Source organism: Rhinoderma darwinii, chromosome 1 (assembly GCF_050947455.1).
Source record: "Rhinoderma darwinii isolate aRhiDar2 chromosome 1, aRhiDar2.hap1, whole genome shotgun sequence".
Lineage (NCBI taxonomy): Eukaryota > Metazoa > Chordata > Amphibia > Anura > Rhinodermatidae > Rhinoderma > Rhinoderma darwinii.
In genome coordinates this window covers 258749373-258774837 of record NC_134687.1, presented here as the reverse complement: position 1 = coordinate 258774837, position 25465 = coordinate 258749373, and the positions used below count along the sequence as shown (strand labels likewise).

Sequence of the window (25465 nt, the reverse complement as noted above, 5' to 3'; positions counted from 1 at the left end):
AATGCTGAGAAATCTCACTAAATTGAATGTAATGCAGGCAGCTTAGTGATACGCTGAGCAGCAGCGCCATCGTGTGGTCAATGCTGGGACCATATATTTTAGAAAGTTTGTTTGAAGCCCGATTGTGACACGCTAAGCAGCAGCGCCATCGTGTGGTCAATGCTGAGAAATCTTGCTAAATTTAATGTAATGCAGGCAGCCTAGTGTTATGCTGAGCAGCAGCGCCATCGTGTGGTCAATGCTGAGAAATCTCACTAATTTGAATGTAATTCAGGCAGCCTAGTGATACGCTGAGCAGCAGCGCCATCGTGTGGTCAATGCTGGGAAATGCACACTATATCTATATATTATATATTTTAGAAAGTTTGTTTGAAGCCCGATTGTGATACACTCAGCAGCAGCGTGTGGTCAATGCTGAGAAATCTCGCTAAATTTAACGTAATTCAGGCAGCCTAGTGATACGCTGAGCAGCAGCGCCATCGTGTGGTCAATGCTGGGAAATGCACACTATATCTATATATTATATATTTTAGAAAGTTTGTTTGAAGCCCGATTGTGATACACTCAGCAGCAGCGTGTGGTCAATGCTGAGAAATCTCGCTAAATTTAATGTAATTCAGGCAGCCTAGTGATACGCTAAGCAGCAGCGCCATCGTGTGGTCAATGCTGAAAAATCTCACTAAATTGAATGTAATGCAGGCAGCCTAGTGATACGCTGAGAAGCAGTGCCATCGTGTGGTCAATGCTGAGAAAAGCACAGTATATCTATTATATATTTTAGAAAGTTTGTTTGAAGCCCGATTGTGATACGCTAAGCAGCAGCGCCATCGTGTGGTCAATGCTGAGAAATCTTACTAATACGCTGAGCAGCAGCGCCATCGTGTGGTCAATGCTGGGAAATGCACTCTATATCTATATATTATATGTTTTAGAAAGTTTGTTTGAAACCCGATTGTGATACACTCAGCAGCAGCGCCAGCGTGTGGTCAATGCTGAGAAATCTCGCTAAATTGAATGTAATTCAGGCAGCCTAGTGATATGCTGAGCAGCAGCGCCATCATGTGGTCAATGCAGAGAAATCTCACTATATTGAATGTAATGCAGGCAGCCTAGTGATACGCTGAGCAGCAGCACCATCATGTGGTCAATACTGGGAAATGCACACTATATCTATGTATTATGTTTTAGAAAGTTTGTTTGAAGCCGGATTATGATACACTAAGCAGCAGCACCATAGTGTGGTCAATGCTGAGAAATCTCACTAAATTGAATGTAATGCAGGCAGCTTAGTGATACGCTGAGCAGCAGCGCCATCGTGTGGTCAATGCTGGGACCATATATTTTAGAAAGTTTGTTTGAAGCCCGATTGTGATACGCTAAGCAGCAGCGCCATCGTGTGGTCAATGCTGAGAAATCTCGCTAAATTGAATGTAATGCAGGCAGCCTAGTGATACGCTGAGCAGCAGCGCCATCGTGTGGTCAATACTGGGAAATGCACACTATATCTATGTATTATGCTTTAGAAAGTTTGTTTGAAGCCCGATTATGATACGCTGAGCAGCAGCGCCATCGTGTGGTCAATACTGGGAAATGCACACTATATCTATGTATTATGTTTTAGAAAGTTTGTTTGAAGCCTGATTATGATACACTAAGCAGCAGCGCCATAGTGTGGTCAATGCTGAGAAATCTCACTAAATTGATTGTAATGCAGGCAGCCTAGTGATACGCTGAGCAGCAGCGCCATCGTGTGGTCAGTGATGGGAAATGCACACTATATCTATTATATATTTTAGAAAGTTTGTTTGAAGCCCGATTGTGATACGCTAAGCAGCAGCGCCATCGTGTGGTCAATGCTGAGAAATCTCGCTAAATTGAATGTAATGCAGGCAGCCTAGTGATACGCTGAGCAGCAGCACCATCGTGTGGTCAATACTGGGAAATGCACACTATATCTATGTATTATGCTTTAGAAAGTTTGTTTGAAGCCCGATTATGATACGCTGAGCAGCAGCGCCATCGTGTGGTCAATACTGGGAAATGCACACTATATCTATGTATTATGTTTTAGAAAGTTTGTTTGAAGCCTGATTATGATACACTAAGCAGCAGCGCCATAGTGTGGTCAATGCTGAGAAATCTCACTAAATTGAATGTAATGCAGGCAGCCTAGTGATACGCTGGGCAGCAGCGCCATCATGTGGTTAGTGATGGGAAATGCACACTATATCTATTATATATTTTAGAAAGTTTGTTTGAAGCCCGATTGTGATACGCTAAGCAGCAGCGCCATCGTGTGGTCAATGCTGAGAAATCTCCCTAAATTGAATGTAATGCAGGCAGCCTAGTGATACGCTGAGCAGCAGCGCCATCGTGTGGTCAATACTGGGAAATGCACACTATATCTATGTATTATGTTTTAGAAAGTTTGTTTGAAGCCTGATTATGATACACTAAGCAGCAGCGCCATAGTGTGGTCAATGCTGAGAACTCTCACAAAAATTGAATGCAATGCAGGCAGCCTAGTGATACGCTGAGCAGCAGCGCCATCTTGTGGTCAGTGATGGGAAATGCACACTATATCTATTATATGTTTTAGAAAGTTTGTTTGAAGCCCGATTGTGATACGCTAAGCAGCAGTGCCATCGTGTGGTCAATGCTGAGAAATCTCGCTAAATTGAATGTAATGCAGGCAGCCTAGTGATACGCTGAGCAGCAGCGCCATAGTGTAGTCAATGCTGGGAAGTGCACACTATATTTTATTATATATTTTCGAAAGTTTGTTTGTTTGAAGCCCGATTTTTCATTGGTTTAAAATCAGGTTATAGCTATTTTTTTTTAAATAACATTTTATTGAGGTTTTACAGAGAGGCAATTTGCGAATTACAATATGCATAAGAGCCAAAGTACATGCAATATACGAGTAATTGTTAGAATTCACAATAAGAAGACTTGTATGTACAATGCGTTATCTCAATATTAAACAGAACATATCATACAAACAGAACAATAAGGAAGTATGAGCACCCTGGCGTATGTTCTCACCACATGCACCCAACGTCAAGGGAGAGGGGGTAGAGAAGGAGGGGATAGAAAAGGAGGGAAAAGAAACACACAAGGAGAGATGTCTCCAAGAACATCAGGCCTAGTGGGAATGTTTAGAAAGTAGTCCCAAACTAGAATAACAATTAACCTTCTACAACACAGGGGGAGTCTGCACCCCAGAAGTGTTGAAAGGCGTCATTTTTGCATAATTCAAACCAGGGTGCCCAGATCTTTCGGTACATGGCATGAGAGTGGTACTCAAGATGCGAGATCTCCTCCGTTCTCGTCAGTTGGGCTCCCTTCCTAAGCCAATGGGTTATTGGTGGCACAACCTCAGTCTTCCAATACAACGGTATTAGAGATTTGGCCGCCGCGAAGAGCTGTAACCAAAGCTCCCTGGGGGCCCCCCCCAGGAAATGCTGGCCACAGGTTTAGGAACACTACATGAGGGGAAATGACAATAGAGGAATGAGTTATGGTATTGAGGACAGTTTGTATCTGGGCCCAAAAGGGGGAGATTTTCTCACACTCCCACCACAAATGTAAATATGTTCCCGGGTCTTTATGACGCCTCCAACAGTCTGGGGAAATTTCTTTACACATTTTATGCAATACCCAGGGAGTCTTGTACCAACTAGAGGTTAGTTTGCAATTTAATACATCTTGAGGTCCCAAGGGAGATTCGAAAAACTTCCCTGGTGTCCTCGTAAGAAAAAGTAGTCTTAAGTTCCAACTCCCAAGCTTTAAGAAAAGAGGGCTGTATTGATGAATTCATCTTAATGAGATTATTATAGTATAGTGTAATAAGCTTCTTAGGTGGTTGTCGAAGGAGGAGGGTTGCTTCCAACCAGGCTAGCGGGCGGTCTATTGGTCCCTGCCTAAACGCTCCCAGGTAACACCTTTTGAGGTGAGTGTAAGTAAGAAAATTGACAGACGAGAAACCAGGTTGAGACTGCAATTCAGGGAGGGTAGGAACAGCCCCGTTAGTCAGTAGGGAATCATACGTGCTGCAGGATGCTCTTCTAGGCAGGGAAGAACAATCTCGAAATCTCTCAGTCTGCGACTGCACAAGGTCACGAACCGTCATCAGGGGAGATGGAATTTTGTGCAGAGATTTCATCCCCTCATCTTTCATCCATGTTTGATATGAAGCAGAGGTAAGAGAATTGCGAGATAAAAAAAGGGCTGCGTTGGGTTTGTTAAGCCACAGAAGGGAGGTAAGGGACATGCTATGGTGGCCTCCTCCACGGGAACCCCAAGTCTAATTGAGGTATGATAAACCACACAGTCATCCTGGCTAATTGTATGGAGTGGTAGTAGGATTCAATATCCAGAAGCCCTATCCCCCCTGAGCTTTTAAGACGGATAAGAGTGTGAAATGCTATTCTGGGTTTAGTATTATTCCAAATGTATTTAGAAAACTGTTGTCTAATGGCAGCAAAAAAGTCTCTAGGGAGGGGAATCGGGAGCGTTTGGAATAGATAAAAGAATTTGGGGAGAATAATCATTTTAAGTAAGTTGGTTCTACCAATCCATGAAATATATGGGATATGCCAAGACAGGATAGTGGCTTTAATCTCGTAGAGTAAAGGTGTGTAATTGCGTTGATACCAGTGTTCAAGTGAGGGAGTTAAATTAATTCCTAGGTATTTTATACTATCTGAACGCAGTAGGAAGGGGGAGCTTAGTTTCAGAGACGTTAATAGAGCCGGAGTGCAGGAGACACATAGTCCCTCGGATTTGCTTGAATTAATTTTGAAATTGGATAAGTCACCAAAATGGGTAAACATTTCTTGAAGTTGGGGTAGAGCTGTGGAGGGGTTGGTGATGAAAATAAGCAAGTCATCGGAAAAAGCCGCTGTGCAATGCACTCTGTCACCAATGGAGACCCCCGACAGAACTGGCTCCTGACCCAGACTCTGGATTAAAGTCTCAAGACCGTCAGGACCTGGGGACTTACTAGAGGGCATACTGGAGAGCCCATCACAGATTTCTTTAAGTGTAAAAGGGGATTCTAGTTGGGTTTTTTGTGTAGCAGTTATGGTACGAAGAGAGAGGGAGTCTACGAAAGATTCAATCCTCTCAGTTCTGTACGCAAGCTCCTTGGGCGTCTCTCCAGGGCGTAGGTCATACAGTGTTTGATAGAAGGAGCAAAACTCAGCAGCAATGTCATTGGTGTCCTCAAGTACAGCTCCAGTAGGAGACCTGATTTTGGGGATATAGTTCTGCTGTCTTCTCTTTTTAGCTAGGTAAGCCATGAGTTTGCTCCCCTTATCACCATGCATGTAGTGTTTGTAAGTAGCAGAGATATATGCCTTTGCCGTGCGCAAATTCAAACATTGTTTGAGTCTTTCTCTGGAAAGTATAAGCAAGGAGAGAACCCCTTGAGCTGCGGACCGTTTATGCTGGTTTTCAAGGTCAGATATTCGGGAAAGAAGGTCATTAATCTCCCGGTTCCTCTCTCTCTCTTCACAAAAGGAACCTATGCTTATGAGAACTCCTCTGCTCACTGGCTTATGGGCCTCCCAGATAGTGCTAGTGGAGAAATCCTGCGTATCATTCTCAACAAAGTAAGACTCCAGCGCCGCCTCAACTCGTTGCTTATTGCGCGAAAAGTAGAAGAGAGTTTCATTAAGTCTCCAGTTATATTGCCTAGGCAAAAGAATGTGTATGCTGAGGGACATGGACATTGGGGCATGGTCAGACAGGAGAATGTTGCCTATAGAGGGGGAATCTATTAAAGGGAGTTGGCTATCCTTGATGAACAGGTAATCTAGACTTTGGTAAGAATGATGGGGGTGGGAGTAGAAGGTCTACAGATTTTCCTCAGAGCTGAATAGCTGTGAGCGGAGGTTCCCGTAGAGGTGTCCAGAAGGGGCTCAAGCGCAATGTTGAAGTCCCCTCCCAGAAGCGTTAGGCCCTCAGAGAACGGAGAAAACTTCTCTAGAGTCGCAGATAGCCAAGGAATCTGGTCCGAGTTTTGGGCGTAAATATTCCCAATGGTAGTCAGGGTGTTCACCACTTTACCTTTTATGAAAAGAAAGCGGCCTGCGCGATCAGCAATCTGGGAGACAAATTCAAAGGGAATGTCAGACTGTAGAGCTATACTGATTCCGTTACGTTTGCCACTATCATTGCATGAATGGAAGGTTTGGAACTTTACCTTTCAAAAAGTGGGTTTCCTGTAGCAGCAGCAGCACAAACGAATCCATTTTCTTAAGGGAGTGTATGACCTGGGAGCGCTTAGTAGGGGAGTTGAAGCCCTTGACGTTCAATGTCGTAACCTGAATACGCGACATAAATGAACCAGTATGAAGAGAGAAAGAAAAGATGAGAAACACAGAAAAGAGAACAATAAGAAGTAAATTGTTTTCAAATGTTTTAGTAAAGATATTTGCACTGATCCACAGTGCGGTATTAGTCAGTTAAGTACTGACTGACGGAGAGGCGTGGTGGCAGGGAGAAAAGTGAACGAGTGAATAAGAATATGCACCCGTGAACTCTTCTCATCCCGGCACCCAAACAACTAAAATTCAAGGCAGACTGTAGCTAAACATTTTTAAAGCACAGATTTTAAACCACCTAAAGAGAAAAAGTTAAGACAATAAATCCGTACACAAACATATCCCTAGACAGACATAGAATGGATGCAAATAAAAAACAATCCTAAACAGGGCCGCAAGTCTATCATGGAGGATTTTTTGCCGCTCTCTTCTTAGTCAGGTGGGGTCTGAGATTCAGCCAGACATCAGGCTTAGGAAGAGAGGGAAGAGAGGCTACATCCGTGTAAGGTTGCCAAAAGTGGATGGCGCTATGGTCGAGGTCTAGTGGAGGGCAAGCATTCTCTAGGTCTTCCGCTGAACGAACAATGAACAACCGACCTTGGAAATGGTAGGATAGTCCAAAAGGGAAAAGCCATTTGTACGGTATTTTTAGAGATCGAAGACGGTCCGTGACGATCCCAAGAGACCTACGTTTGGATAGGGTGGTCGGGGAAATATCATGAAAGAATGTCAGTTTATGTCCCTCAAACATAAGGTCAGGCATATCCCGTGTCTTGCGGAGCACTGCTTCTTTGACAGGAAAAGACAGTAGCTTGCATACAATATCCCTTGGTGGTTCACCTTCTTTGGGTTTTGGACGTAGAGCCCTATGAGCTCTTTCAATCTGTAGGTCTGGGGGCGAATAAGGGCTGAGGACAAAGTCCAGGATTTTCTTAGTCATGGACATGGACTCATGTGGACGGAAGTTTTCCGGCATTCCCCTTATCCGCAGATTATTGCGCCTCCTCTATTGTCCTGATCTTCCAGATAGGTGTGAAGAGAATTCAGATGAGTTTGACAAGCCTGAAGTGCCGAGGAGGTCGCGTCTCCGTGAGTATGAAGAGCAGTTTGGGTTTCTTCAAGTAGCTCAACTCTAGCTCCAATGTGGTGGACTTCCTGCTTAATATCGGCAAGTTCTCGCATTACAGGTTGTAGGGCTTTCTCGATAATCTTTTGCAAGCCTTTAGTAGAAATGGAGATCATAGAAGGTGGGTCAGGTGCCACTTCTTCCTCCATGTAACTTTCAGCATCAGAAGTGTCAAGATGATCGTTAGGCAGCAGTGACTGTTTAGTGGAAGATGTAGATCGTTGGGGCGAGCATCTTTTCAGGAATTTATCCATGTCCGGTTGGGATTTCTTTTGTTTGGGGGTAGTAGGAGGGTCTCCGTGTTTAGCCTGACCAATTTTCACCATCTTGCTTTGTATATGTGTCTGAGGGAGCCGGGGATGAGAAGGCCATGTTCCAATTACATTTGCTAGCAAAGGTTCAACAAGTACGTGGAAGTAAGATCAGCCTGAACGAAGCAATGATCTAATTCGCGGAAGGGTACCCCATTGTCCAGAAGTCAAGGCAGCCGTGTAGCTTATGAAGGCCTGCGTGGAAGGCAAGGTGCGACGCTCAAGCGGGTCTAGTCAGGAAAAGATACTTCTGTGGGCAGGAAAGGGCAGAGGTTGCCCACTGTAAGGTTGCCAAGCCTAGCAGGTGTGGTAACAGGGGTCCTCGTGGGGTTCCCCCCAGTTGGGAAAAAGGGGTAGTTGCACTTACCCCCTGACGTGTAGGACTAGAAACGGGCGCACTTTGGAAGCAGGGATGGGGAGGCTGGTGTCGGAACCCTGCCGCCTGGATCCCAGAAGCAGGTGAAGCCTTCTGGCTAGTGTTGAGGTCTGAAGCATCAGTTCAATGTAGTCAGGCAATCCGCGGTGTCCGGTCGAGCGATCCGCTGCAGGCCGCCGACACAAAATCGAGGCCGGGGATCCGGTCCTCCGCCTAGGCCGCAGCTCAATGGGAGCTCCGGAGAGCGGCAGCTGGTGTGGGAGCTGGCTTCAGTGATGTGGCAGCCCCTCCGACCTGGGTTCTTCTGCCTGCAGAGGCTGGACCCGTCTCCACGGGAGCCGTCGGGGCCCGCCGCTCCAAAATCGAGGTCGGGGATCGGGGCCTCCAGCCAGGCCGCAAAACAATGGCAGCTCCAATGGGCTCCGGAGGGTGGCAGCTGTTGTGGGAGCTGGGCACAGAGGTGTGTCAGCCCCTCCGTCCTGGACCCCACTACTCACGGAAGCTGAGCCCGCCTCAGCAGGAGTTGTCCGCCCGCCACTCCCAAATCGAGGACGGGGATACAGCCTCCTTGCTGGGCCGCAACACCTCAAGTGCCCCTATTCATGCCAGACCCGGTTTGATCCGCTCCCCAGAATGTGGGGAACACAGCCAGGTAGGAGCAATCACCCCCAGAGGTTTTAGGAGGGCGGATGGCAGCTGATGGAACCAAGCTTGCCGGAGCTCCTGCACGGCACGTCTGCACCCGCCGACGTCGTAACCACGCCACCAGCGAATAGCTATTTTTGATTGGACATTGAACAAAGTTTGCCTTCTTTGCTTGCTCCAGAGTCGGCACTGGAAGGAATCTCTACATCTTGGCACCGGATCAAAAGACAAAAAACATTGTTTACAAGAAAGCATTGGAATAGAAACATGCAGTCCCAAACCAACACTATATAAATCTGTAATGAATATATTGCTTCATTTCATTTCTTTTATGCTTCCAATAACATTATTTACACTCTCTAGCAATTAAATTCATATCGAGAGGTAGCAATTAAATTCATACTGAGAGGTATTTAAATAGTGTGCTTTTACTCTATCTATACCGTAAGTCAACCTCCCGAGCAACGACGGCATAAAAGCTAGTATGCCTATACAATGTCAAACATCGCATCCTTCTGTCAGAGGTATACGTCAGGAAATACTCAAAAAGTGTGAACAGAGCCTTAGTGTTAGCTCTGCCTGAAGGTATGTTGCATGCTATATTCCATCATTTGGGACCATAAGGCCAATGTCCTGCTGGATGTACCCATCTGACAGGCTTTACTTTACAGGAGGTGGAAACTGATTCCCTTAATACATGTGATTGCATACCTTCCATACACAGGTATGCTTGCTTGCATACCTGTATACACAAGCATGCTTTTATACATGTGCCTTCATTATATGGTGGCCATCTGGCAGGTGCAGTGCTTGTGGTCTATGTGGTGAGACAATCTATTCTTCCTTTCCTTGTCAGCAGTCCTTATCATTCACAAGGCCTTATTTATATAACAGGGCTCCCATTGTAGTCTATGGGTCCTTTTGCTGCATTTCCCTATGCTTCCAATTTAATGGCATGCTCCATTGGATGCCTTATGTACAGAGCTAAAGCTCCTTAACTAAGAAGTCATGAATCTCAGTGGACTGCCGTACATACAAATGCAAATTGCATGCAACCCATGTGTTCCCCTTGATATTTTATTGCATGCAAATTCTATGGAAGTTACAGGTACATGTGACTCCATCTATTCTTATCAGCTCTAATCCAGAAGCGTACTGAATATACAACTGCTATGGGGCCCGTCAGGAACATAACTAGGAAAGACTGGGCCCCATAGCAAACTTTTGACTGGGTCCCCTCCTCCATAACGAACGCCCCACCCCCACAACCCCGCCCTCCCGTCAATGAACATTTATCAGTTTTATGTGTAATATAAAAATACAACTAGGCTACCAAGATGTAGATCATCTCGCCCTCTTGTGAGATTCCATTAATAATGATCTCACAGCTTCCTTGTAGATAGTGCCACAAACACCTCCTTGTAAATAGTGCCACACCCCATTGTAGATAGTGTTACACAACCCCCCTGTAGATAGTGCTACACACACCTCTTGTAGATAGTGCCACACAAACCCCCTTGTAGATAGTGCCATACACACCCTTGTAGATAGTGCAAGATACAGTAGAATGTGGCAGTCGCTCGAGGTCCCAGATGTCTAGTGCTAGCAACGTGACCGGGCATAAGCGGGACCATGCTGCCATGCCCGGTACATAAACGTTATGTTCCTCCTCATGCTGCAGGCCCCGTAGCAGCCGCTATGGCTGCTATAGTTGTAGTTCCCGCCACAGGGGCCCGAGGTTAGAGAGGGCCTGACCCGAAACTGCTTGCTCACACAGTCATACAGTTTGCATGCAGCTGTCACAGATGGAGCTTACTGCATACTTTTTTTTACAGCTCCCATTTATTTTTCTAAATCCGCACCAAACTCAAAAGCCACGCGTTTGTGTTAGCCTCCATTCACATGTAATATGTTTAGCGTGTGTCGGGAAAGCTCCCAGCGTAAATGCTAAATGTATCTTTCTATGTGTAGAAATTTTTCCCTTCCCTTTTCCCATCCCTTGGTTGATTGACGCGTGTCTTTTTTCAACCATACTAACTATGTAACTATGTAAATATATACATAGGGCTCCGTTAACACAATTAGATGCCAAAAGTGTGGCTTTTTAGCCTCTGTGGGGCTAGTACACATTGGCACTTTCACATTGGTGCATTTGTAAGCCAAAACCAGGAGTGGATTTAAAACACAGAAGAGTTGCAAAACCTTTTCATTATATTTTGTATTTGTTACATGCGGATTAGGAAGCAGATTTCACTCTACGAATTGCATTGAGATCTGTATCTAAGTCTATGGCAAAATTCCCCAAAAGATAGGGCATACTGCGAATTTGAAAGTCAGATGCATGCCTTTTATCTAACGTGAATTACTTCTGCTAAAATAAATAGGTTTTTCTAAAACCACTGAACTTGCATTGTAGTGTTCGCGGCCTAAAGGAAATTATATAAATTTATACAGTTTATATAATCCTGAGCAGACATCATTTCTTTTAAAACAGCTTGTTTATGCTGATGGGCTGTATGGAGTCCCCAGGATGCTCGTCTTATCTGTAGCAAAATAATTCACAGACTGTGGGAGAAAATATCAAAAAGTTTAGGCCAGTTTTTTTGGTGTAAAAAAGTAGCACATTTGGACTCATGCCATAGTTGATACTTTTTACTTGTCTTGACACTTTCTGAAAGTGCAGAAAAAAGGGCACAGGGATTAGCTGAAGGCAGAAGGGCCTCCACCCGAGTGACAGATTTACCATAATTTACCCAAGAAACTGGCGTAAGTTATGATGCAAATCTACACCTGTTAATAGCAGGTGTAGATTTGCATTTCTATCATATAGACAGTCAAAGATGCGCCAAATTATTAAGAGGTTGGCACATTTTCTGCCGACGTAGATTAGTTTATGACTGGCATTAATATATTCCGCTCTGTGTGTTTTAACAGTGAGACAATGTAGTTGTTATAACAAAGATATTAAGGGATATTTACTAATCAAAATGCACCAGAATTCTGGCTCAGATGGAAGTGTGGTGCTCATTCTATTCTTATAGAGTGTTTTGAAACTCATTCCACAACGGGGCATGGCCTAATGGGAAAGGGTGTGTGGCTTAAGATGCGTACAAAAATGTGGCGCAAAAAGCAGTCTAAATTAAGCCAACCAAGAGGTGGTATAAAGTTAAAGGAGTGTCTAGAGATGTGCCAAATTTATAATCCAGCATGAGCCACTGTCATAAATTTGGCACATCTAGTCTAATTCTAGGCTGTCTAAATTTAAGACAGTATTAGTAAGTCTACAAAATTTTTATATCACTAAATAATAATGTTCTTATGTTATTAATTCTTACGTTTGTTTTACTGTACAACACAATCTAGCATTAAGGGCGGATTCAGGAGGATCTCTATGGGGTGGAAAAAGAGCAGTACGCAAAGTTTATTTGGTCATGCCTCACACCTTTCCCTTAAATATGTATACCACAACATCAACACAAGAATTCAGACCCCAGACAAGACCACTAAATAAATTTAGACCACTAAAATAATTCAGTCCAGACCAGAGTCCTGTATAAATTCAGACCCAACCCCTAAAGTAGTTCAGACCTCTACATAAATTGAGACCACAGACTAGACCCCTCTATATTCAAGCCCTCTATGCTCCTGTTCTCGGTGCGGCAAATCCTGGACCTGAAGACCTGCCTGGGAGAGGGGAAGGTAAGTATTATAAGCTGTTTATATTGGATTTGGCGCAGTAGTCTAGGGGAGTAAGGGGTGAATCAGCCATTAATCCTCCTCTGTCTAGCATAAGCCCAAGTTTTACTTTCCATAGAATAAAGCTGTGTACATATTGAGGGTACTTTTCTGTTCATATTATCACTATGGCTTTCATTCTTAACAGATCCACGTCATCTTTGGTCTGTTTCATACAGATTCCAACATATTCCGATGAATCCAATTGACTTATAATGAGGTCTGTTAAGATTGCATTGGGTCTCTGTTTTGTTTTTTACAGCAAGAATAGTGCTGTAGACTGCAATATTTTTGTCACCTAAAAGTAAAAAAAATCTGTTTAAAGCACAATACAAAAACCAAAGAACCCAAAAATGTACTAATCTCAACTGATGAGTGGTACAAATAAGGCTCTGTTCACATTTGCATTGGAGAGTCAATTACAAGCCTCAGCTACAGATTCCATTGTTTTTGTCGAACAAAATAGTGCATGCAAACACCATTATGGAAACCCGACAAATAAACCTTTAAAAGTCAATGGGTTCCGTTTGGCGTCATTGCTGTCCGGCATTCTGTTTTTTTCTCATAGGAATAGGAACAGAATAATGGAAACCCTAGCACATATGTGAACAGAGCATAAGTTTATGCTGCTCTTAGTTACTAAATATGAAATTTAGATTGTCACTAAGTTCGGATTAAACCTATAAACCTTTTCTTACAATCTACAGATCACTTTTGAAATTTCCTACTGGACTCTGGTTTCAGTGCTTGCATTTATAATCAGCCCAGTAGTTTATTTTCTGTTGTCTCTTCTCACTCAATCAAGTCCTGTCTTCAGATTTATGCCAACCATCTTTCAGTTTCCAGGTAAGGAATGTCTATTACTTATCACGTCATTCATTTTAACATTGCGTATCCCCTATTGTTTTTAACTATAGTCGGAATTTCTTATTTATGATTTAGATTTCTATAAGGACAGATTAAAATAATATTTTTAAGTGAAATGTATAAAGCAATATGGATGTATTAACCAGCTGTACTTTTACTAAACACGCCTATCATATACAACCTGATATATATCCCTGACAGCAGCAGATCATAAAGAGCAAAAACTGAAATTCTTAGGAAAACAAATATAATGATGTCGGCACATTTCAAGTTGGCAGTTGCTGTTAGTTCAAAAACCATCATGTTTATTATAAGCAACAAGACTTTAGTATGTTAAATAGAAATATTTACAGTCAGGTCCAGACTTATTTGGACAGTGACACAAGTTTTGGCATTTTAGCTGTTTACCAAAACATACTGTATATACAGTTATATAATCAATATGGGCTTAAAGTGCAGACTCTCAGCTTTAATTTGAGGGTATTCACATTCTAATTTGAGGAAGGATTTAGGAGTTACAGTTCTTTAATATGTAGCTCCCTCTTTTTCAAGGGACCAAAGGTAATTTGACAATTATCTCAAAAGCTATTTAATGGGCTGCATGGGCTATTCCCTCGTTAATCCATCATCAATTAAGCAGGTAAAAGGTCTGGAGTTTATTTCAGATGTGGCATTTGCATTTGGAAGATGTTGCTGTGAGCCCACAACATGAAAAATATGAGAAATCCATCAGAGAGATAGCACAAGTGTTAGGAGTAGCCAAATCAACAGTTTGGTACATACTTGAAAAAAAAAAAAAAAAAAAGAGCGCACTGGTGATCTCGTAAACTCCAAAGGGCCTGGACATCCACAGAAGACAATAGTGGTGGATGATCGCAGAACCCTTTCCATGGTGAAGAAAAACCCCTTCACAGCATCTACCCTAGTGAAGAACACTCTCCTGGAAGTAGGGGTATCAGTATCTAAGTCTATCATAAAGAGAAGACTTCATGAGAGCAAATACAGAGGGCTCACCACAAGGTGCAAACCATTAATCAGCCTCAAAAACAGAAAGGACAGATTAGACTTTGCCAAACAACATCTAAAGAAGCCAGCCCAGTTCTGGAACAGAATTCTTTGGACAGATGAAACTAAGATCAACCTGTACCAGAATGATGGGAGGAAGAAAGTATGGAGAAGGCTTGGAACGGCTCATGATCCAAAGCACACCACATCCTCTGTAAGACATGGTGGAGGCAGTGTGATGGCAAGGGCATGCATGGCTGCCAAAGGCACTGGTCCACTAGTGTTTATTAATGATGTAATTGAAGACAGAAGCAGCCGGATGAATTCTGAAGTGTTCAGAGATATACTTTCTGCTCAGATTCAACCAAATGCAGCAAGGTTGATTGGGCGTCACTTCACAGTACAGATGGACAATGACCCAAAACATACTGCGAAAGCAACCCAGGAGTTTTTAAGGCAAAGAAGTGGAATATTCTGCAATGGTCAAGTCAAGCACCAGATCTCAACCCGATCGAGCTGCATTTCACTTGCTTAAGACAAAACTTAAGGCAGAAAGACCCACAAACAAGCAACAACTGAAGACAGCTGCAGTAAAGGCCTGGCAAAGCATCACAAAGGAGGAAACCCAGCGTTTGGTGACGACCGTGGGCTCCAGACTTCAGGCAGTCATTGCCTGCAAAGGATTCTCTACAAAGTATTAAAAAAAACAACATTTTATTTATGGTAATGTTAATTTGTCCAATTACTTTTGAGCCCCTGAAATGAGGAGGCTGTGTGGAAAAATGGTTGCAATTCCTAAATGTTTCACAGGATATTTTTGATCAACCCCTTGAATTAAACCTGAAAGTCTACACTTCAATTGCATCTCAGTTGTTTCATTTCAAATCCAATGTGGTGGCATGCAGAGCCCAAATCATGACGATTGTGTCACTGTCCAAATAATTCTGGACCTAACTGTATACACACGTATAATTAAAGGGCTTAGATTGCGGCTAGCTAAATATCGAGAGCTCATTGAACACTTATAGTTTTAATACATGTTTAGGTAACTGTAAAGGCTCCAGTGTATGTTCACAGTGTGATATGTTTTTTGCATTCTATTTTTGCCTTGTGCTAAAATAAAGAAAAATCAAAGCTTTTTCCCATCATTCTGCACTCAATATCCCATAATAACAACAGTGAAAACAGAATTTTAGAATGTTTGGCAAATTTATTAAAAATGAAAAACTCAAATTTCGCTAGGACATAAGTATTCAGACCCTTTGCTATGGCACTTGAAATTTAGCTCTGAGGGCCTCCCATTTCTGTAGACCATCTTTGAAATGTTTCTACACCTTGATTGGAGTCCACCTGTGGTAAATAATTTGATTGGACATGATTTGGAAAGACACACCCCTCTTTATATAAGGTCTCACAGCTGGCAATGCATATTAGAGCAAAAACGAAATAACTGCTTGTAGAGTTCAGAGACAGGATTGTGTGGAGGCAAAGGTCTGGAGAAGGGTAGAACTATTTTTTCTGCTGCATTGAATGTTCTCAAGAGCATAGTGGCCACCATAATACTTAAATGAAAGAAGTTTGGAGCAACCAGGACTCTTCCTAGATCTGGCCGCCCCACCAAACTAAGTAATCGGGGAAATCTAATAGTCACTCTGGCTGAGCTTTAAAGATCCTGTGTGCAGATGGGAGAAACTTCCAGAAGGTCAACCATCACTGCAGCACTCTACAAATCTGGGCTTTATGGTAGAGTGTCCAGAAAGAAGCCTTTCCTCAGTAAAAGACACATGAAAGCCTGCCTGGAGTTTGCAAAAAAGCTACTAAAGTACTCTCAGACCGTGAGAAAAAGATCCTGTGGTCTGATGAAACCAAGATTGAACTTTTTGGCCTCAATTCTAAGTGTCATGTCTGGAGGAAGCCAGGCACTGCTCATCACCTGCCCAATACCATCCCTACAGTGAAGCATGGTGGTGGCAGCACCATTCTGTGGGGTGTTTTTCCGTGGCTGGGACAGGGAGACTGGTCAGGGTTGAGAAAAAAAAAAGAATGGAGCAAAGTACACAGATGTTCTTAATGAAATTTTCCAGAGTGCTCTGGACCTCAGAATGGGCCAAAGGTTCAACTTCTAACACGACAATGACCCTAAGCACACAACCAAGACAACACAGGAGTGGCTTAGAGACAACTCTGTGAATGTCCTTGAGTGGCCCAGCCAGAGCCCGACTTGAACCCAATCGAACATCTCTGGAGAGACCTGAAAATGGCTGCCCACCGACGGTCCCTATCCAACCTGACAGAGCTTGGGAGGATCTGCAGAGAAGAATGGCAGAAAATCCCCAAATCCAGGTGTGCAAACCTTGTTATCGCTGCCAAAAGGTGCTTCATCTAAGTACTGGGTAAAGTGTCTGAATAGTTATGTCAAAGCAATATTTTAGTTTTCCCTTTTCAATAAACTAGCAAAGATTACTAAGATTCTGTTCTCACTTTGTCATTATGGGGTATTGAGTGCCGAATGATCGGGAAATAACTTTTATTTTATTTTAGCACAAAGCCTCAACATAACATAATGTGTAAAAATTTAAAGGCTCTGAAGACTTTCTGAGTACATGCCCTTTTATGTAAGCGGTGTAATAATTTATATTATGAGTTTCCAGTAGTAACTTTGAACTAAAGCCAATTAAATAACATATACTGTAGTAACACAGTAATCACAGCAATAAATCATTAGACAACTTCTTTCAATTTTAAAGCCATTTCCAATAAACCAATACACATCCATGGATCATGCCATTTGTGTTGCATCAAGCTGTATTTCAAATCTACTCAATAACACATAGACGGTGTCCTATGTAACTTCTTCCATTCATTATAGGTCACATAATTAATCCTGAAAATGTAATTGCAGTTATCGTTCACACCCTATATTAATTGTAATTATGAATTGTTGTTTTTATTATTATTTCATGGTTCTGATTTTTTTTTATAAACAAAGCTGTTTTTTCATTAAAGAGGCTCTGTCACCAGATTTTGCAGCCCCTATCTGCTATTGCAGCAGATAGGCGCTGCAATGTAGATTACAGTAACGTTTTTATTTTTAAAAAACGAGCATTTTTGGCCAATTTATGACCATTTTCATATTTATGCAAATGAGGCTGGCAAAAGTACAACTGGGCGTGTTGAAAAGTAAAAGTACAACTGGGCGTGTATTATGTGCGTACATCGGGGTGTGTTTACTACTTTTACTAGCTGGGCGTTGTGTATAGAAGTGTCATCCACTTCTCTTCACAACGCCCAGCTTCTGGCAGTGCAGCACTGTGACGTCACTCACAGGTCCTGCATCGTGTCGGCACCAGAGGCTACACTTGATTCTGCAGCAGCATCAGCGTTTGCAGGTAAGTAGCTACATCGACTTACCTGCAAACGCCGATGCTGCTGCAGAATCATCTGTAGCCTCTGGTGCCGACACGATGCAGGACCTGTGAGTGACGTCACAGATCTGCACTGCCAGAAGCTGGGCGTTGTGAAGAGAAGTGGATGATACTTCTATACACAACGCCCAGCTAGTAAAAGTAGTAAACACGCCCCGATGTACGCACATAATACACGCCCAGTTGTACTTTTACTTTTCAACACGCCCAGTTGTACTTTTGCAAGCCTCATTTGCATAAATACGAAAATGGTCATAACTTGGCCAAAAATGCTCGTTTTTAAAAAATAAAAACGTTACTGTAATCTACATTGCAGCGCCTATCTGCTGCAATAGCAGATAGGGGTTGCACAATCTGGTGACAGAGCCTCTTTAAGTCAGTTTTTCCCATTTCACTCTGTTTTCAAGTCCTCTGAATGCATCCAGCAACAAGTATAGACATATAAATAATAGATATATTAATAATACAAATATACTACATTACATTTGTGAACCTTGTTTAGGATGCAAATGTTATTTTCTTACCAAATGTATTTCTATATGCTTAATTATTTCCTGGTGCTAACATATTCCATAGTGCTGTACTGCTGAGACATAGTGGTGGGGGGGCCTCTTTTTTATTACAAAGTGACGTGGGAATTGTATTGAGATGAATTCACAATCTCTGCAGGAATGCTAAATGGGGAATTATTTTTCTGCCTCAAACACTTGTGAACATATCCTCATAGAGTGGGCTAAGCCCGTAAGCCCGCTCCATACTTTCTCCAGGCCTCCGCCATATATATATACAGCGGATGTCGGGAAGGGGTTAAGAGGGGTGTTACTATGTAGGGCTTAAAGGGTCACTCCAGTCAAAAACTAAAAATGTAACTTTTGATCAGAGACATGAATCTCTACAAGCCACAAAGTTTCATGCATCTGAATAGTGCCGTTACAGAGATCCCCTGGTATCGACCCTTGACCGCAACTGAAGCCTGTGCTGGCCATAACAATAGAGCAGTGCTGTCCTGAGACGCTTGGCAGTCAGTATAGGAAAAATACCCAAACACAATCACATAATTTTAGAATTATAACTACCCCCTACAGGACTCTAGTACGACACCGGTGATGATGGGGCTTGGATAATGTTAAGAAGAGGTATAAATCCCTCATGTTTTCTGAGTCAGGCTCCATAAAGCATGGTTTCTAAGGGTATGTTCACACGCTAAACAAAAAATGGCTGTAAAATATGGAGCTGTTTTCAAGGGAAAACAGCCTCTGATTTTCAGCCGTTATTTATGCATCAAGCGTATTTTGATGCGTTTTTTACGGCAGTTTTTGGAGCTGTTTTTCTATTGACCCACTGAAAAGCAGCTCCAAAAGCTGCTCAAGAAGTGACATGCACTTCTTTTTATGGGCATTTTATACGTGCCGTTTTTTCAAACGGCCGCGTAAAAAGCTCCCCGTCGGAACGAAATACAGTTTTTCCTATTAAAATCAATGGGCAGATGTTTGGAGGCATTCAGCTTCTGTTTTTTCAGCCATTTCTGGGGGCGTTTACAGGCCAAAAACGGCTGAAACTTATCCGCGTGTACATACCCTAACAGCTGATTTTTTTTTCTCCAAAAGACAGTTATTAATGGGTTTTTTTTCAATACAAATAAAAGAGAAAATATAACAGTAGTGACATTATATTTGTCATACATAAGTTATCAGTATCATTGTACAAACTAGATAATAGCCAACATTGAGAGAGCAAATTTCTCTTAAGAGTAGTGGTTAAGGGGTTAAGGTTAAAACCAACTTGGAGATGTGCATCAACAGGCAAAACTTAAAGTTTAGTCATTGTCAGCGGGCATATAGGCTTTTAGAGTGTTATCTCTTGAAAATATTAGATGAATTATAGTGAAATATCGCAGATAAAAGTTTAAGTGGATTGGTGCTCTGGTATATTTATGTAGGATGTTGTGAGAGGTGTGTGTGGCAGCTGAGCACATAATAGAAAGCGAAAAGACAATAATAAATAACAATGGGGCTGTAAGGAGGTAAAGGAGGGTTCACATGCCGACCTAAGGGTATACATAAGGATATAAAGGTATAGTTAGGTGTAGTGTTGGCTAAGTTCAGATAAGGAAGAAATCCTATCCTATGTATACATATGGTTAAGTCTAGTTTGGTAGCTAGACTTCAGTAACCTGGGAGGAAATAAGTAGTTAAAGCATGATATATAATCTCTATATATACATTTCTTTATTTCTGTTGTCTGATGTCTATTGTCTGTTGTCTGTTGTATGTTGCATATTCTTTATGCATGGCCAACAACTGGACCAATCTGCCCCATATTTGGCACATAAGTAAATCACGCACTTCCAGGTTTCAGCTCTCTAGGACCTACCATTCTGGACATATTCACAAAAGCAAATAGGGCACCACAGGCTTCCACATCAAGGACCTTCCTCCATATCACATCAGATGACCTGTATTAGCCAAAAAAAGCTTGCAGGGCCTTCATTCTTAGGGTATGTTCACACGCTGAGAGGCAGTTACGTGTGAAAAGACAGACTGTTAACAGCTGCCTCGTTTCACACGTAAAAGCTCCTCCTCGTAATTTACGAGGCGTCTGAGACGCTCGTAAACCTTGAGCCGTGCTTCATTGATTTCAATGAAGAACGGCTCAAATTACGTGGCAAAGAAGTGCCCTGCACTTCTTTGCCGAGGCAGTAAATTTACGCGTCGTCGTTTGACAGCTGTCAAACGACGACGCGTAAATAACAGGTCGTCTGCACAGTACATCGGCAAACCCATTCAAATGAATGGGCAGATGTTTGCCGACGTATTGCAGCCCTATTTTCAGACGTAAAACGAGGCATAATACGCCTTGTATACGTCTGAAATTTGGCCGTGTGAACATACCCTTAGCCTCACTCACATAAACACAGTTTTAGACGCCGTAAACTAACTGTACGTAGACTGGATTTGAGCATTCTCATAAATTGAAACCCTTTCATACCAGTCATGCCTCCAAAAAGGAACCTTGCACTTAGATGAAAGACTCCTGTGGCAAAGTGCATGGTTGCTGCCCGAGCTGCTGAAATCTCTCAACAGAACCAAACCCATGGATTTCAGCATTCTCATAAATTGAACCCATTTCAGACCAGTCATGCCTCCAAAAATGAACCCTGCACTTGGACCTTATTGCATATGTCGGCTTCATATCAGTAGGAAATTACGTTTTTAACCACACACACAAATAACAAACAAATAGACCAGTGTGAAGCTGGGTAATTCTGCTGCTCTATATTATAAAAGTGAATGTCTGTTTGTCTGTCCTCTATAGGCATCCAAATGCCTGAACTATTTGACCCCAAATTTGGCTCATAGATACATCAGGTGTTCAGGAAGGTTATCGTAAAGGTCCCATCCTTGCCGTTGTTCTCTGTTATCAACCATTATCACATGATCACAATCCAATACTATAAAAGCGAATACAGACATTCGCTTTTACAGTAAAGATGTTTTTTTCGGTTGGGGGGCTATCCACTACCCTTCGCAGACTCCCCTAGACTGTAGGCTATGCCCCGTCACCCTTGGCTGTGGCAGGAGGTTGATATTTGGTTCGCTCTGCGCCTTCGCGGGTCGATGTGGGAGCTACCCACTACCCTGCGAAATGACCACTATAAGGGGAAGGCGGTACTCACTGTTGATCCGTTGCTGGTGTCTGGTGATTCGTTCTTGTGTCACGTGTCTCTGTTCCTTGACACGCCACTTTCCTTTAACACAGTCTTCAATAGCAAGTCACTGCTTTAATTCAACATATGCCACACTTGCAAGCGATCTTCTGGTGGGGGCGACTCAGCAGACAACACAGGGTTAACACTACTTCCAGGCTGTTCCAAGCCCTAACTTCACTTCCCAGTGTTAAATTATTCTCTGCTCTGGGCCTCATACAGGCACCAGTCCAATCACAGCCCTCTCTCATTCACTTCAGATCACACTAATCTTTGTGGCTAATAATAGAACACACAGTCCTCCGAAGTATATCTCAGCAGTATAAGATCTCACACAGACCGCCATTAACAGTGCGGGCACCAGGTTACACAGGGCACTTATCTGAGGTGTTGGCAAGCTCCATGGCTCCTCTCCCTGTTCCAGTTCAGCTTTTTCCTATTGGCCCATTATCTGGGGTGGCTTTATCTCTCTCACCAATCCTCTGCTACAGTGCTAATCCCCACTCCTCCTGGTTCTGGCTCCTCTCAGCGTCCTCCCCCAAGCCTCCTCTCTCCACACGTCTGTGTTTTTCCAAAGCACACCCAGTCCTGCACTTCGTGTCCAACAGCTCTATATCTTAACCCCTTAATGACCGGGCATGTTTGTACCTTAATGACCAAGCCAGATTTGTCAAATCTGGTATGTCTGACTTTATCAGAGAATAACTGTGTGAAAGTTTTGAATATCCAAGTAATTCTGATATTGTTTTTTCGTCACATGTTGTACTTTATTTTAGTCGTAAAAGTAGACTGATACAATTCGCGGAAATTAATTAAAAAATAGAAAAATGGAAGAAATTTTGTAAAAATTGCCATTTTTCCCTATTTTTAACTGCAATATGTCACATATGTACACACATACTGTACAATTTTTTAAATTAAATATATATTTCTATCTCTTTACTCTATTTTGGCAGCACTTTTGAAAAAATAAAATAAATTTTCAGCAATTTAGAAGACTTACAAATTGAATAATAATTTTATAAATTTTGAAGTACATTTTGTTTTCCTGCACCAAGCCAGGTTTTCAGAGGCTCATAGGTCTCAGAGTGATGGAAACCCCCACAAATGACCCCATTTAGAAAACTATACCCCTTAAGGTATTTACCTAGGGGTATAGTAAGTATTTTGACCCCACAGGTTTTTGCTAAATTTAATACATAGCAGGTGAAAAAGAAAATGCCACTTTTTTTCATAAAAGTATCAGTTTGAAGACCAATTTCTTTGTAAAGCGACCTTGAGAATGAAGAAACACACCACAAAATCTATCACCCTGTTTCTCCTGTTTTCAAAAATACCCACAATGTGGCCCTAATGCGCTGCCTGGACACACGGCAGGACCCAAAAGGAAGGGAGCACCCGGAGGCTTTCAGGACTCATATTTTGCTTGAAAATGTTTTAGGCCCCACTGTACATTTGGAGAAGCTTTGAGCTGCCAGAATGATAGAAACTCCCCTTAAACGACCCCATTTAGAAAACTAGACCCCATAAGGTATTTATTTTGGGGTATAGTAAGTATTTTGACCCCACAGTTTTTTGCTAAATTTAGTGCATAACAGGTGAAAAAAAAAAATATTTCACTTTTTTCATAAAAGTATCAGTTTGAAGACCGATTTCTTTGTAAAGCGAACATGAGAATGAAGAAACACACCACAAAATCTATCACCCTGTTTCTCCTGTTTTCAAAAATACCCACATTGTGGCCCTAATGCGTTGTTTGGACACACGGCAGGGCCCAAAAGGAAGGGAGCACTCGGAGGCTTTCAGGACTCATATTTTGCTTGAAAATGTTTTAGGCCCCACTGTACATTTGGAGAAGTTTTGAGCTGCCAGAACGATAGAAACTCCCCATAAATGACCCCATTTCGAAAACTATACCCCTTAAGGTATTTATCTAGGGGTATAGTTAACATTTTGACCACACAGCTTTTTCGCTAAATATATTGGAATTAGTCTGTAAATATTAAAATGTACTTTTTTTCTGAAACAACATAGAAATTTTTATTATTTACAAGGAATAACGAAGAAAATGCACCCCAACATTTGTAAAGCAATGTCTCCCGATTACGACAATACCCCATATGTGGTAATAAACTGCTGTTTGAACCCACAGCAGGGCTCAGAAGGGAAGGAGCGCCATTTGGATTTATGATTTTGCTGGAATGGTTTTTGGTGCCATGTCGCATTTGCAATGCACTGGAGGGACCAAAACAGTGGGAACCCACCAAAAGTGACCCTATTTTGGAAAAACCTTCAAGGAATTTTTCTAGGGGTTATAGTGAGCATTTACACCCCACGGGTCTTTTGCAGAGTTTATTAGAATTAGGGCGCGAAAATTAATATAAAAATTTTTTCCACTAAAATGTTGCATTTTCTCATTTTCACAAGGGATAAAGGAGGAAAAAAACAACCATTTTTTCTAAAGCAATTTCTCCCGAGTACGGAAATACCCCACATGTGGTCATACGTTTTTTCATTCAAAATTAATTAACCCTTTCAGGACTGATCCATTTTTTGCTTTCATATTTTAGATTTTCACTCCCCGCTTTCCAAGAGCCATAACTTTTTTATTTTTCCATCAATAGAGCGGTGTGAGGGCTTATTTCTTGCGCGAGGAGCTGCAGTTTTTATTGGTACCATTTTTTGGTACATAAAAAGTGATTCAAAAGTTGTATTACATTTTATTTTTTTTAGAGCGAAGGTGACAAAAAAAAAAAACTGCGATTTTGGCGGTTTCAATTATTACATTTTTTTAAGGTGTGCACTGTGCTAATTACATAATGGTATATTCTGATATACAGATAAAAAATAGAGTCTCCAAGGCGCTGCTGCACAGGGAAGGCAATGAGCAAGAAGGATAAGTGATGTATAGGTAGTTTATTGAATAAGGCTACGCGTTTCAATGCCGCACCGGCATCTTCATCAGGCCATAAAAGAAACATAACAACTGCACAGTTTAAATACACACTGAACAATGAAAAAACCCGCCAATGTGACCGGGGTCAAAGTGCTCGGATGACGTCACAAATGAAAAGGAATGCAACCATTCACACGAGGCAGTAGATGGATGTGACGTCATCCGAGCACTTTGACCCCGGTCACATTGGCGGGTTTTTTCATTGTTCAGTGTGTATTTAAACTGTGCAGTTGTTATGTTTCTTTTATGGCCTGATGAAGATGCCGGTGCGGCATTGAAACGTGTAGCCTTATTCAATAAACTACCTATACATCACTTATCCTTCTTGCTCATTGCCTTCCCTGTGCAGCAGCGCCTTGGAGACTCTATTTTTTATCTGTATATCAGTATATCTCTTGTGGTTTTCCTTGGAACACCGGCACCGAGTCCTGGCAGCAGCAGCAACTATTCTCTCCACTGTTCGTTGTCCTTTAATCCTAGGTGAGCACCCAATTGGATTTCTGGATTCTGTACCTCTTTACCCCTGGTAATCTACACTATGTGGCGCTGTGTTTTGTATCTCCTATCTGCATAATGGTATATTGTAATAGTTCGGACTTTTACAGACGTAGCGATACCAATTTTGTTCATTTTTTTACATTACTTTAGAAGAAAAATGCGAAAAGGTGTTTTTTTTTTTAACTTTAAAAAAAAAAAAATTCTCACTACTAATAACTATAATTCTTCTACACATTTTATTAATCAATCCCCTTAGGGGACTTGAGCCAGCGATCATTGGATCACTGGTACAATACACTGCAATACTAATGTATTGCAGTATATTGTTATTCTTACAGGCTTCTGTAACAGAGCGATCGTTGTACCTGTCCGTTAGTACCGAGGGGGCCTGCTGTAATACACAGCCGACATCCGCAGCATATGGAGCGGGCACAGCACGTGAGCTGGCTCCATACATCAACCGCCGCACCATGACGGGCAATTAAG

The 25465-nt window shown here is 42.2% G+C and overlaps 1 protein-coding gene across 1 annotated transcript in view; it reads left to right on the top strand.

Annotated features, from left to right (window-relative positions):
- Positions 1–25465, top strand: part of ATP8B3 (ATPase phospholipid transporting 8B3) — a 761685-nt gene that overhangs the window by 710620 nt on the left and 25600 nt on the right. The window contains exon 25 of the mRNA XM_075852305.1: positions 13230–13368. Coding sequence (XP_075708420.1) covers positions 13230–13368 — 139 coding nt within the window. The remainder of the gene's footprint in view (positions 1–13229; positions 13369–25465) is intronic.